We start from the raw sequence: 12,413 nt of genomic DNA on the forward strand, positions 1-12,413 counted from the left end.
GAAGAGCTGTCTGAATCTGGAAAGATAGATAAGGACTGGGTCAGTGATAAAAAAAAGTAAGTGTTGAAGTCATGGAAACCACCAGTAAGGAAAAAAACATTTCAAGGAGAACGTGCTTATGCATTAATGACAAGAAACAATGAAGAGCCATTGAGTTGGTAACCGAGAGCTTTTGGTGACCTTAGCAAGAGTCATGTCAGTGGCGTCCTGAGAATCAGAGGCAGACTGCAGTGCATTGAGGAGTGAAGAGGAGATTTTAAAGTAGAGACGATTTTCTGAAAAGATCTGCCAGTGAAGAAAAGGAAGAGAGAGTGGGGGCTAGAAGGGACCATCAAAGCAAAGAGGGGTGATGATGATTTTAATAATGAAAGCAATTTGAGTCCACTTATATGCTAAGGGGGAAGCTGTGGAAGGTACAAGGGCAGGCGGCACTTTGAGAAGGTGGAAGCTGGTGGCTTGGTGGTGATTAAAGAACTGACGTGTCCTTGGCTGTTTGGTGTGTAGGGGTGGCGATTCTGCAGAGGAGCATCCGACTTTACGCCCCCTTCTACTCCTCGGACATCCTCATCGCCTCCCCTCTGGGCTTGAGGACCATCATTGGTGGAGAAGGAGAGAAGAAGAGAGATTTTGACTTTCTGTCTTCTATCGAACTGCTCATCATTGATCAAGCTGACATTTACTTGATGCAGAACTGGGAGCATGTCCTGGTAATGTTGGTCATTCACATTTAGAGACAAGAAGCTCAGTGGGTTGAGTCTGAAAGGATTAGTCAAGTCCAGATTAAAACTCAGTTAGTTTGGAAATGGAAATGTTCCACATTTCCCAGTTTGCAAATGAGAAGTGTCCCCCCTGCTAGCTGCAGGTTGGTCAGTATCCAGAAGGATAAAAAACTCTTGTCGATCTTTTCAAATCACCAGATAAGAGTCCTTCCCCTTATAAAGATGGCTTCTACTAATAGACTGCTTTAATGTGGTTGGTTGGTTGAAATCCCTCCTCCCCGAGGATGTCTTTATCTAAAATAATTCCTCCTGCAGTTTATGTTCATTCGCTTTTGTTCAGTGTTTGGTAGAGTTTGGGAAAAGATTGCTCATGATTTCTTAATGTGTGATGTTTTACTGATAAATGTGAGGTGTTTTTGTCCTCCTGCCATAATTAGCGCTGTGATTTTTTTCTCCCTCTCCACATACTCTGCAGTGTCTTTGAGTTTAGGATTGTTCTTTGGAACAGTCCTCATCATGGAACCATAGGTTTATTTTGACAGTATAAGGCAAGTGAGAACTTAACCTTTTCTACAACTCCAGGACTTAGAGTAAGTTTGCAGCAAATAAAGGGGAGTACTTATAAAGTAAGGAATCAATTTATAGTATTTGTTACCCTTCAGTATACAAGGTAAAAATATGATTAACATAGAAAAGGCATGTCGATAGTTGTGGTGGTGGTTTAGTTGCTAAGTTGTGTCCAGTTCTTGCGATCCCATGGACTTGAGCCCGCCAGGCTTCTCTGTCCATGGGATTCTCCAGACAAGAATACTGGAGTGGGTTGCCATTTCCTTCTCCAGGGGATCTTCCTGACCCAGGAACTGAACCCAGGTCTTCTGCATTACAGGCAGGTTCTTTACCAACTGAGCTACGAGGGAAGCTAATGATTGAGTCATATTTAATTTGTTGACATGTAGTCACTCAGGGAATCTCCTAGTTTTTTTGGGAACCAGGTCATGGAAGGACAGCAGTTCTGTTTTCTGTGTCATTTTCCTTCTTGTCCAAGTCTGGAGCCAGGTTGCTTATAGACTAACCGGGGTGGCATTTCAGAAATACAGTGTATAGATACTATCTCAGTCCTTTTTGAAAGATCCAGGAGGTAGCCAGTTTGAGCTTTATTTTCGTGTTGGGAATGTTTGCCTGACTATGGACAAGTCATTCTCCCGCCTGAACCGCAGTTTTCTTGCTGTAACTTGGGAGATGATAGTGTGCATTTCTCAGGGTTAAGTAAGACAAAAGGCTTATGGAATGCTTAGCAATGCCCTCCAGGTAAGTGCTCAGTAAGTATTAATGGAGTATTATTCCTGCTCGCAGCATTTGATGAACCACATGAACCTACTGCCCTTGGATTCACATGGGGTGGACTTTTCTCGAGTGCGGATGTGGAGCCTCAACAATTGGTCCAAGTACTATCGCCAGACCCTGCTGTTCGGGGCCCTGCAGGATGCCCAGATCAACTCCGTGTTCAACAAGTACTGCGTCAATGTGCAAGGCCAGGTGGGGTCTCCCCTTTCTCTGAACCTTCGGGAAGTGTCGGGTGTTGTTTGGGTCACAAGGCAGAAGGGGAGGATTGCATTTGGTCAGCAGCGGGGATGGCTCGCCTCCTGATGCTCCCCCTGACTCCTGGCAGGCGGCCGTGAGGAACGTCCCGATGACAGGCTCCATCAGTCAGGTCCTGGTGCAGCTCCCGCATGTCTTCCAGAGAATGGAAGTGGAAAGCCTTGCTTCCGTGATTGATGCCAGGTACCCACATCCTCCGCCCTTCCCACTGGACCCTGGGAGTCACAGAGAGGGCTTTTACCTGGCCGTTCAAACTTAAAATTGGACTCCATGTTGGCTTTATCGATGACTGTTTGCCAGATGAAATGAGGTGATTCCCCTCCATCACGGCGTTGACAGAGGAGGACACTGAAGCCCAGAGAGGCGATGCCTCGTCCTGGTATCTGTTAGTGGCAGAGTTGGTGAATCGGGCGCTTTCCCCTAGACGGTGGCATTTTAAAATTACATGAATTGCTTAATGCTGCATGTCAGCAACTTAATTGTAAGCCCTTCAGGGCAAGAACTCCTTTTCTAATTCTCTATGTTATTTTCTCCTGTTTGCTCACTGTGTTTAGTCAGGGGACCCTTGGTAGCAGAATGGTGCTTAGTATATGGTAGGTGTTCAGTAATTGTTTGTTGACTGACAACTGAATGAATGAGCTATATGGTTATGTACTTCCTAGAATAATTCTCTGGGATGTACCAGTGTCACATCCATACTTTATGATGAGTAGTATTAGCACTTACTTTCTAACGTGTTGAACAAGTTTAATCTCTTTGCAGTGCGGTAGACCAGATTGGCCTCTTAGTGGAGGTAGAGGGAGACTGCGACTTGCCCAGGGCCATGCAGTTAGCAGTGACCCTCCGGGCTCACTTCCAGACCACTGACTTTGCCCTTTGCCTTTCCAAATCAGGTTCAACTTTTTCGTGAACAAGATTTTGCCTCAGTATCGGGATGCAGTCATGTCCCACACGCTTATCTATGTCCCCTCCTACTTTGACTTTGTGCGTCTCCGAAATTACTTCAAGAAGGAGGAACTGAACTTCACTCATATCTGCGAGTACACCCAGAAGTCTGGGGTCTCCAGGGCCAGACACTTCTTCCTTCAAGGGGAGAAGCAGTTCCTGCTGCTCACCGAGCGCTTCCATTTCTACAAAAGGTGAGAAGTAGGGCTGGGCTTCGAGCATCCTCTCTGGAGGGCCTGCTTCTGAGTGTACGGGGGGCTTTGCAGTGCTGTGGTCCTCCCTATTCCACCTCCTGGAGAGACGCCAGAGTTCTAGGGGCTGGACAGGCTTTTCTTGATGGGTTGTTTGGTTTTCTTGCAAAAAGGGTGTTGCTGGAAAAGGTTGTAGAAATGAATGAGTGACTGCAGCATGTTATATATAAATGTGGAGTGGATCCATACTTAGGGTACTTCCTAAGTGGCTTTCTTGAGGGTGTGCCCCTCAAGGAAGATGTTACAGAGCTGAGCAGCTCTTGACAGGGACAACTTAAGTGAGTACAGCAAAGGGTGGATGGAGCCTGTCATAGAAGCACAGATGAAATACTGGGGACTGTGTGGGGACGGAAGCTGAGTGCAGGGGCAGTGTTCAGGAAGCTCTCATGTGTCCAGAGATGGTGTGCACACTTGATGTTTATGAAGAGCAAAAGGCGAGGGCCTTAAAGGTGAATCTTTAAGAGCTTCAGCATTTGCTTAGCTTCCCCACCATGTGACTTTGACAAAAATGTTGGGTTGACCTTTTTTTCAATTAGAGTGTTAGTAATATTGATCCTTCTGTTACTGTTTGGGATAGCTGCAGCCCTTTGTGCACCCAGAGCTCGGCGATTTTCTTGTTTTGCTAATTGTCTCTACTGCCAAGTGTAAAAGCCTCCTTTAAGCCCTTAGCTAGAGAGAGATGGAAATTGCATCCTATAACCTTTTCTTTCCTGATTCACAGTAATGTTCAGTGAGTTTAAGTTCTGACTTTACTGTTTTATTAATTTTCAGTCATAGACTACTGAGGGACACATTTCCTCAGAGAATCTCTAACAGCTAAGCCAGAAATCTTCTAGGCTTTGGAGCTTATTAGTTGGTGCACCTTGGCATTGCATTGCTTTTTAGTTTATGTTGGTATTGGATGGTGTTCCCCAGAAACCCTCTCCTCACCAGAAAGACCCAGCAGCCTGCCAGGTGAAACAGGCTGGCAAGGCATGACCTCTGGCATTCTGCTGACAACGGTTATCTGCCAGCGGAGAGGCGAGGCATGACTGCATCTGTGTTGATGGGGCTTCATTCTTGGCTGTTTGGCCCAAGAGTTTTAACAGATGCCTGCTTCCTGGCATCATTATTTGCTTCCTTCCAGGGAGTTGTTTTCATTAGCATTGGAAAGTGGTATTTTGGAGGGAATTTGCATTCAGCAGGTCTTAAGAGCCCTTAGTTTTCCAAAAGCTTGACACATCAAAGCAAGTCCTTTGAATGAAGTGGATGGATTGGAAAACTTCCCAACGTGATTGTCTCTCACAACTGTGAATTAAGCTGGGATGAGGACCTCTCTCAAAGAGCAGATCTTCAAGGAGAGGGCGTGGTATTAAGAGGAGCCCCTTCTCTTAAGTAGGTGGCACAGTCTCCTGTCTTACACTGTTCATTTACTGATCAGACAGTTTTGTCCCCAAAGTCATGGTAAAGACAGACCTGACATGTGCCACTTGCTTTACACCCTGGATCCGGTTATTGGGTTTTAAATGTGAATCTGAGTAATTTGCAACTGCCAATTGTCTCAAGGTTCCCTGCTGTAGAATTTTTTGCTTGAGAGGTCATGAAGGTGATGATAGGTATTTTGATCTGCAGTGTCTTTGTGATTTGATTTTTTTAGTTTGACCATGGGGAAAAGTACATGTGTTTTCAACTTTAGTAACCAACTCTAAAATTCTGTGTCTGTATTCTCTGAGGAAGTAGACAGTGTTAGAAATACTGCAGTTCATTTGTGAGCTAATGAAAAATTTTCAACCTGAAGATTTGTTTTCTTTGGGGAGATGAAACCAGTAGAATCTTAGGGCTGGATTGGCCTTTGGTCATGATACTCCTGAGGTGAGGACAGTTCACAGCTCCTTCTCTGAGCATTATCAGTGGGAAAGCACAGCATGAAGGATTGACACTCAGAAGCTCTGGAGGTGGGATTTCTAGAGTTGGGAAAGGCCGCCTAGGGTGTTTCCAGGTTCTCCTTGCCCCAGTGAGAACCCCAGCTGTAGAATTAGCAGATCGAGTCTTTATAGACTATGGAGGGAACCAGCCTTTCAAGTCAGTTGTGGGTGCCTTATTTATCATTGACAGTTGGCAGGTAGCGTAGATACCTGGAATGTCCTTAATTTTAGGTCCTGTCAGAGTGTTAGACCATATTTATTGGGGTCATTGAAGACACAAAACATGTACAGGAGAGGAGGAGGGCAGGGGAAGGGGTGCAGAAGGTTACAGGAATTGGTACTGACTGCCCCTCTGAAGGCAATGGCACCCCACTCCAGTACTCTTGCCTGGAAAATCCCATGGACGGAGGAGCCTGGTAGGCTGCAGTCCATGGGGTCTCGAAGAGTTGGACACGACTGAGTGACTTCACTTTCACTTTTCACTTTCATGCATTGGAGAAGGAAATGGCAGCCCACTCCAGCGTTCTTGCCTGGAGAATCCCAGGGATGGCGGAGCCTGGTGGGTTGCCATCTATGGGGTCGCACAGAGTTGGACACGACTGAAGAAACTTAGCAGCAGCAGCAGCCCCTCAGAAGAGGCCCTGCTCATGTTCTCTTATTTCCAGAAGATGCCTAGCCTCTCTTTGTTGTACTGTTTAATTGCTGAGTCGTGTCCGACTTTGAGGCCCCATGGACTGTGGTCTGCCAGGCTCCTTTGTCCATGGGATTTTCCAGGAAAGAATACTAGAGTGGGTAGCCATTTCCTTCTCCAGGGGATCTTCCCCACCCAGGAATTGAACCTGCATCTCCTGCATTGCAGGAAGATTCTTTACCGCTGACCTGGGAAGCCCTAGTCTCTACTGTGTCTCTACTGTAGACAAATTGGCACTAAGAGATTTTCTTAGTTCTTAAGTATAATACCTATTGGAGTCGGTTTTGTTTTATTTTGTTTTAAAAATACTTCCATTATAAGAGTGTTATTGTTAGAGAACCTGGAAAATGTAGGTTAAAAAAATGGAATCGCCTATAATCCCACTGATACAAATACTCATTTTGGTATATTTCTTCCCTGACTTTTTAATGTCAAAAAACTTGTGTACATGCACACAGACACAGGCAATTAAAAAAAAAAAAAATATACCAAAATTGAGATCCCCATATACACATAGGGATTTTTTTTTTCTTTTATCTTAAGTGTTTTATGTGCTCATTGAAAAAAGCAAGTTAGCATTTTGGCATGTGTACTTGTGTGTTATGGATATGGATTTTTAAGTCTTTTTAAGTTTATATGTGGTTCTGTCACATCCTCCCCCCACCAACTTTTTATTTGGGAAGATTTCATTTCAAAAGACATTGTAAGCTACCCCAGTGAACCTCTCTAACTCCTTCCACGTAGACTTGGCCAGCTATTAGCATTTTGCCCCGTTCACATGCACTAACATTCTGTCTCTCCTCTCTCTCCTCCCACGTCTTATTTTTTTCTTCCTGAACCATTTGACAGTAAATTATAGGCGGCTTCATGACACCTAACTTCTAGATCTTTCAGCATGTAAAGTGGCTAAAAACAAAATTCTGTCATTTACTGCCATTCCACTTGCCGTGATCGCAATGACACCATCTAAAGTGTCGTCCACACTCCGATTTTCCTAGCTGCTTTCCAGTGACTCTCACAGCTGCCCCGCCAGCAGTCCAGGGTTTAGGAGTTAGTTGAGTATCATACATTCATTTGCTTAACATGCTTCTTATTTTAGCAGTTTTCAAGCTGGGAATAGTTTTGCTCCCTAAGGGACATTTGGAAATATCTGGAGACATTTTTGGTAGTTACAGCTGGAAGGTTATTCTAGCGGTTCACACAGGTCAAGGCCTGGGTGCTGCTAATCACCCTTCAGTTCACAGGACAGCCCCTGCAACAAAGAATTATCTGGCTTAAAATGTCAGTAATCCTGCAGTTAAGAAACCCTCATCTGGAATAATTCTCTTCCTTTTGTTCTTTGTCATTATACTGACATTTTTTTTTGAAAAGTCCAGTCCGGTTTCCCGTAGAATGTCCCACAGTCTGGATTTGCCTGTTTCCTTATTATTTAGATCAGTGTTCCCAAACTTAACTACACATTGGAATCCCCTAGTAGAGCTTTTAAAAAATCTGAATGCCCATGTCATACCCCAGTATCAATTAAATCATAGTGTTGGAGATGGGGACCAATTATATAATAGATATTTTTAAAAACAAATAGGTGATTCAATAGGCGTCCAAGTTTGGAACTCACAGATTTAAACATTATTTTGGTAAGAATTCTGCATGAAGGCACAGGGTGTCCGTTTATCCCATTTTGGGTGATGCTAAATGTAATCCCCTGGTCAAGGTAGGTCTGCTGGATCTCTGCCTTGTAAAGATACCTTTTCTTTTTAATTATAAGTAATCTCTGAGGTGTACATAGTATCCTTTTTAATGGTAACTTAGTGTTATGTACTTTGAATGGGTATATAATTAACCCAGTTTCCTTTTAACAGGCATGTTGTTTTCTGCTATTATGTACAATAATGCCATGAGCATCCATCTGTGTAGTTGATGGCCTGGTTGCCTAGGTATTTTCCTTGGGATAAATTTGGAAAGGAAAACTTGTTTGTTCAAAAACTGTACACAATTTAATGTTTGCTGTACATTGCAACTGCCATCTTCTCCCTTCCCCCCAAAATACATACAATAACTTATACTCCATTAACCTATCTCTGTAAAACCCTACCTGTTGCCAGTAATTTGATAGTCAAAATGATACCTCATGGTTTTAATGTCTTTTTCTTGCTTTTCTGTGTTTTTGTAATAGTTGAGTGGAGTTCCTGAGTGGGTGGTTGGCCTGGACACACCTCTTGCATCAGGCCACTAGAGTGGGAGTTGGGAGCCTAGTGAGGATTCGGTTGTTCCCATGGTTACCGTCCAGGTACCACAGACTGCAGTTCCTCCAGCAGACAGTGGCCCAGCGCAGGGCCCTGCTGGAGGGTGTTGTCTCAGGACCTGGCTCCCCTCTCAGCTCTCCCCCAGCCCTGCACCCCTGTGCCCAGGGAGAGCCTCTCCCTGCACTGCTGCTGGTTCCCCCCTCCAGCCGCTCCTGCTCGCTCCTCCGCACAGGCTTGAAGTGGGGCAGGGGCCCTCTGACCCGTCCAGCTCAGGTGCAGGCAGGTTCTCTCCACCCTGGGCTTTCTCAGGGTTCCTACACCACCCTGCGTGGCGGTAGACCTCTCTCTGCCTTGTTCTGTGAGGGTCTTGGGAAGAGTTTCCTGCTTCTCCCCACTGGCAGCAAACCTCTGCTTACATCAGCGCAGGCTCTTGGGCTCCGTAGGCTTCATGCCGTTTGCTTAGGGACAGACTGCTCTTGCTTTTCACTGGGTGTGAGTCTTGTGGTGGGGAGGAACGGGGTGAGGGGGTTAATGCCCCTCCCTTGAAAGTGAAAGTCTCTCAGTCGTGTCCAGCTCTTTGCAACCCCTTGGACTGTACAGTCCATAGAATTCTTCAGGCGAGAATACTGAAGTGGATAGCTTTTCCCTTCTTTAGGGAATCTTACCAACCCAGGGATTGAACCCAGGTCTCCCACATTGCAGGCAGATTCTTTACCAGCTGAGCCACAAGGGAAACCCCGCTCCCTTAGGGTAGTGGATTTTTGCTTCATCTGACCCCATCCCAGCAGTTGACCTTTGTCCTGTTCACTGGCTTCAGGCTTTAGCTTCATACACAGTATGGGTCTGGGGAAAGAGTGAGTTTTTCTGTCTGTGCCGCCTGCGGGGTGTCTCAGGTCTTCTGCCTCGTCTTCAGGGCTCCCAGAGGAGGCCTGTGGAAAGGACCTCGTAAAAATGAAGTAAAGGTGCATCCGGAAATCCCAGGGATCCTGAACTCTCATGCAAACCCATAATTGCCCTTTGAGAACGTGTTGAAGGTGTAGCTGTTTCTTCCTTCCCACTTTTATGGCAGCCACCCCCTTTTCCACTGCGCTCTGCCTAAGGTGAAGTGCCCTTTCTTTCTTCAGATGAGCTTGTTGCTCTGGAATTCAGTCAGTGATGGGCTGAAGCTGGCTCATACCTGCTCTTGAGATCTGGTCACACATCTCTTCCTGTTTCCAAGTCCAGGAGCATGACATTGGTCACTTGAAATGAAGGGTTTACACCACGGAAATTGGCAAGTGCTTCAAATCAGCACCTTCCCTCCCCCACTGAGAACCAGTTAAACACACACCAGGGTGCCGCTGAATCAGTTCACCTGCTTACTTCACGACATTGGCTGTCTAGGCTCAAGAAGAGGAATGTTGTTGTAGATGGTCTTTTTCTTGTTAGCATGGAAGCAGTATTCTCTTGAATTTTCTACATACTAAGCAGAAGTGAAACTCCAGGTTTGTGTGTTTTTGTTTCGATAACTGCTGAGGCAGAACTGTGTCTTGTCAACTTCACTCGTTAGCGCTAGAATTCCTTTATAGAAAGGGGATGTGGAAAAATGAACCAAGTAATGGACTGCAGTTATATTCTGGAAGAGGGGGGTCTCCAGAGAGATAAGGCTGAGCCATGGGATAAAAAGACCAGGAAAACTTATTCTCCATGAATAAAATAAAATTCCCGAGGAAGTCTAACATCAGATGTGTCGGAATCAGAACCTTGTCAGCCTGTGAAAGCTTTTGTTAGGGAATGCTTGACTTCGACCTAACCACAAGGCGAGTCCCTAGGGTGTGCTTTCCCACCACCACGGTGCAGCCCTGTGGGGCAGGGAAAGAGTGAGGAAGCTCCTGGAACTAATTGCCTTCCCAGAATGCCTGATGGGTCCTTGGGCACAGTGTTATAAATAGATGAACTTGGAACATCTGCCATGGAGTTAACATGTTGTCAAAGTGATAAGAAAAGACTTAATGGGAGAATATTTGTAGTTTATTTTATGTACTGGATCTGACCTCATCTCCATTACAGAACATTGTTTTCCCTGATTATAAGGATAGTGTTATATTGGAAGTTGTCTACTTTTTAAATTTTGGATGACTGATTTTTAACCCTTGTCTTCTATTCTTCCCCAGCCTACCTCACTCTCCTCAGAGCAGGCTCAGGAAAGGCAAATTCATTTTATCATTATCTTAAACCAAACATTAGGAATTCAAACATGTTGTCACAAAAAATGAGCCCTTCCAGCTCAAATTAGAGTAGCCATTGGTCTGTCTGTCATTGTTCTTCCTCCTTGAGCATGAAATGGTATGAGTGACTGTGTCCCTGTAAAATCCCGAGGTGGCTTCTCCATAAGTTTCTCCCGTAGACATAGCCTCTCTTTCTCCTTCTGGCAGATACACAATAAAAGGCATCAGGAACCTGATTTTCTATGAACTGCCAACATACCCGCACTTCTACAGTGAAGTCTGTAACATGCTGCGAGCCACCAGCAGGGGTGAGGAAGCCGCCTGGACCTGCACCGTCCTCTACTCCAAGTACGACGCCCAGCGCTTGGCCGCTGTGGTCGGGGTGGAGCGGGCGGCCCAGATGCTGCAGTCCAAGAAGAACGTCCATCTCTTCATTACCGGAGAAAGATGAGAACTGGCCGGACAGGAAACAGTGTTGGTGTGACACGTGATGCTTGATGCTCTGCACTGCTTGGACCCGACTCTGATCGCTTCTACAGAGAAGGGCTGCTAGCAGGAAGGGGCACCAGGCAGCGTCTTCTCAGACACTTCTTCCTTTTCAGGTCATGTATCCCTGAAAAGTTCGGCGTAGACCAGATTTTGGTACAGCCTATCTTTGAGAGGACAGGAGGAGCTCGTGGGGGCTCTGAGAAGTCGATAGAAGGAATCCTCAACTTGTGAATCTTTTTGTAAACTGTAAATTGTTTTATTGTGATTATACCTCAGATTTATCCTGCTTAGTAAAGTCTGTCAGATTTGCCTGTTTCTGTTTGACACCTTCTTACACTGAGGCATACATTTCTATGCTTGTGAGAACTGGTGGTGAGAAACTGGAATCCTTCTTGCTGTTGAATGTCATCTTTTGGATCGCACAGGTTTTGCAAAACTGTTATTTTTCCCCAGCCAAACTTTTTTAAACCTTACATATTCTATTTTAATTCAACCTAGAAGAGTATATTCATCCACTGATCTTTCTTTAACTCATAAGTGCTTTTGTTAAAATATATACCTAAAAATCACATTATATAAAATAACAATTTCTCCTCTATTTCAAGAAATAATTTTGTGACACTCTTGATGCTATGAATTCATCTTCACCACTTGTCTTCGTCATTGCCGTAGTCACTTGTCTGTTACACTGAGAAGTTGCACTTTTAAAAACAGTTTCAGGGGATCCGTCCAGTGGTTAGGGCTTGGCGCTTTCACTGGCGTGGCCCGGGCTTGGTCCCTGTTTAGGGAACTAAGACCCTGCACGCTGTGTGGCGTGTGACTCCCGCTTGTCTCGTCACTGTAACACTGACCGACCGCTTGTTTAAGGAGCTGCTTGCCAGCCGTGTTCACTATAGGGTCACTCATTCCCTGTTTATTTATTAGTTTATACAGTATAACGAGTATGGAATCATTTCTGTATCCAGTGAGTTGTAATTGATTATTACAGTTATTCCTTTAGATGCTTAATCATCTCAGGTATGGCCAGCAGGATCCCCTTCAGGCTGACTCCTGTCTTCTTGACATGCCTCCCTTATACTTGGCCTTTTTCTTTATTTTCTGACACTGTAGGCCAGTCCAGTTTTGTCTTGTACTTGTCATTACTCTGGCCCTACTTTCCTTGAAGTAAAGTCGCTCAGTCGTATCCGACTCTTTGCGACCCCATGGACTGCTCCGTCCATGGGATTTTGCAGGCAAGAGTACTGGAGTGGGTTGCCATTTCCTTCTCCAGAGGATCTTCCCCAGCCAGGGATCAAACCCGGTCTCCCGCATTGTAGGCAGACGCTTTACCGCTGCTTTCCTTAGTGGAACACTGCTTTAAAACTA

The 12,413-nt window shown here is 45.3% G+C and overlaps 1 protein-coding gene across 2 annotated transcripts in view; it reads left to right on the forward strand.

Moving 5' to 3' along the window:
• Positions 1 to 11,646, forward strand: part of UTP25 (UTP25 small subunit processor component) — a 28,812-nt gene extending 17,166 nt beyond the window's left edge. For both annotated transcript variants that reach the window (XM_006057018.4, XM_044942661.2), the window contains 5 exons: positions 505 to 707; positions 2,073 to 2,255; positions 2,389 to 2,501; positions 3,212 to 3,457; positions 10,767 to 11,646. In XM_006057018.4, the coding sequence (XP_006057080.2) occupies positions 505 to 707; positions 2,073 to 2,255; positions 2,389 to 2,501; positions 3,212 to 3,457; positions 10,767 to 11,010 (989 nt within the window). In that variant the 3' untranslated portion in view covers positions 11,011 to 11,646. The remainder of the gene's footprint in view (positions 1 to 504; positions 708 to 2,072; positions 2,256 to 2,388; positions 2,502 to 3,211; positions 3,458 to 10,766) is intronic.
• The last annotated feature ends 767 nt before the right edge of the window (positions 11,647 to 12,413 follow it).

The sequence above is a fragment of the Bubalus bubalis genome, chromosome 5 (genome assembly GCF_019923935.1).
Source record: "Bubalus bubalis isolate 160015118507 breed Murrah chromosome 5, NDDB_SH_1, whole genome shotgun sequence".
NCBI lineage: Eukaryota > Metazoa > Chordata > Mammalia > Artiodactyla > Bovidae > Bubalus > Bubalus bubalis.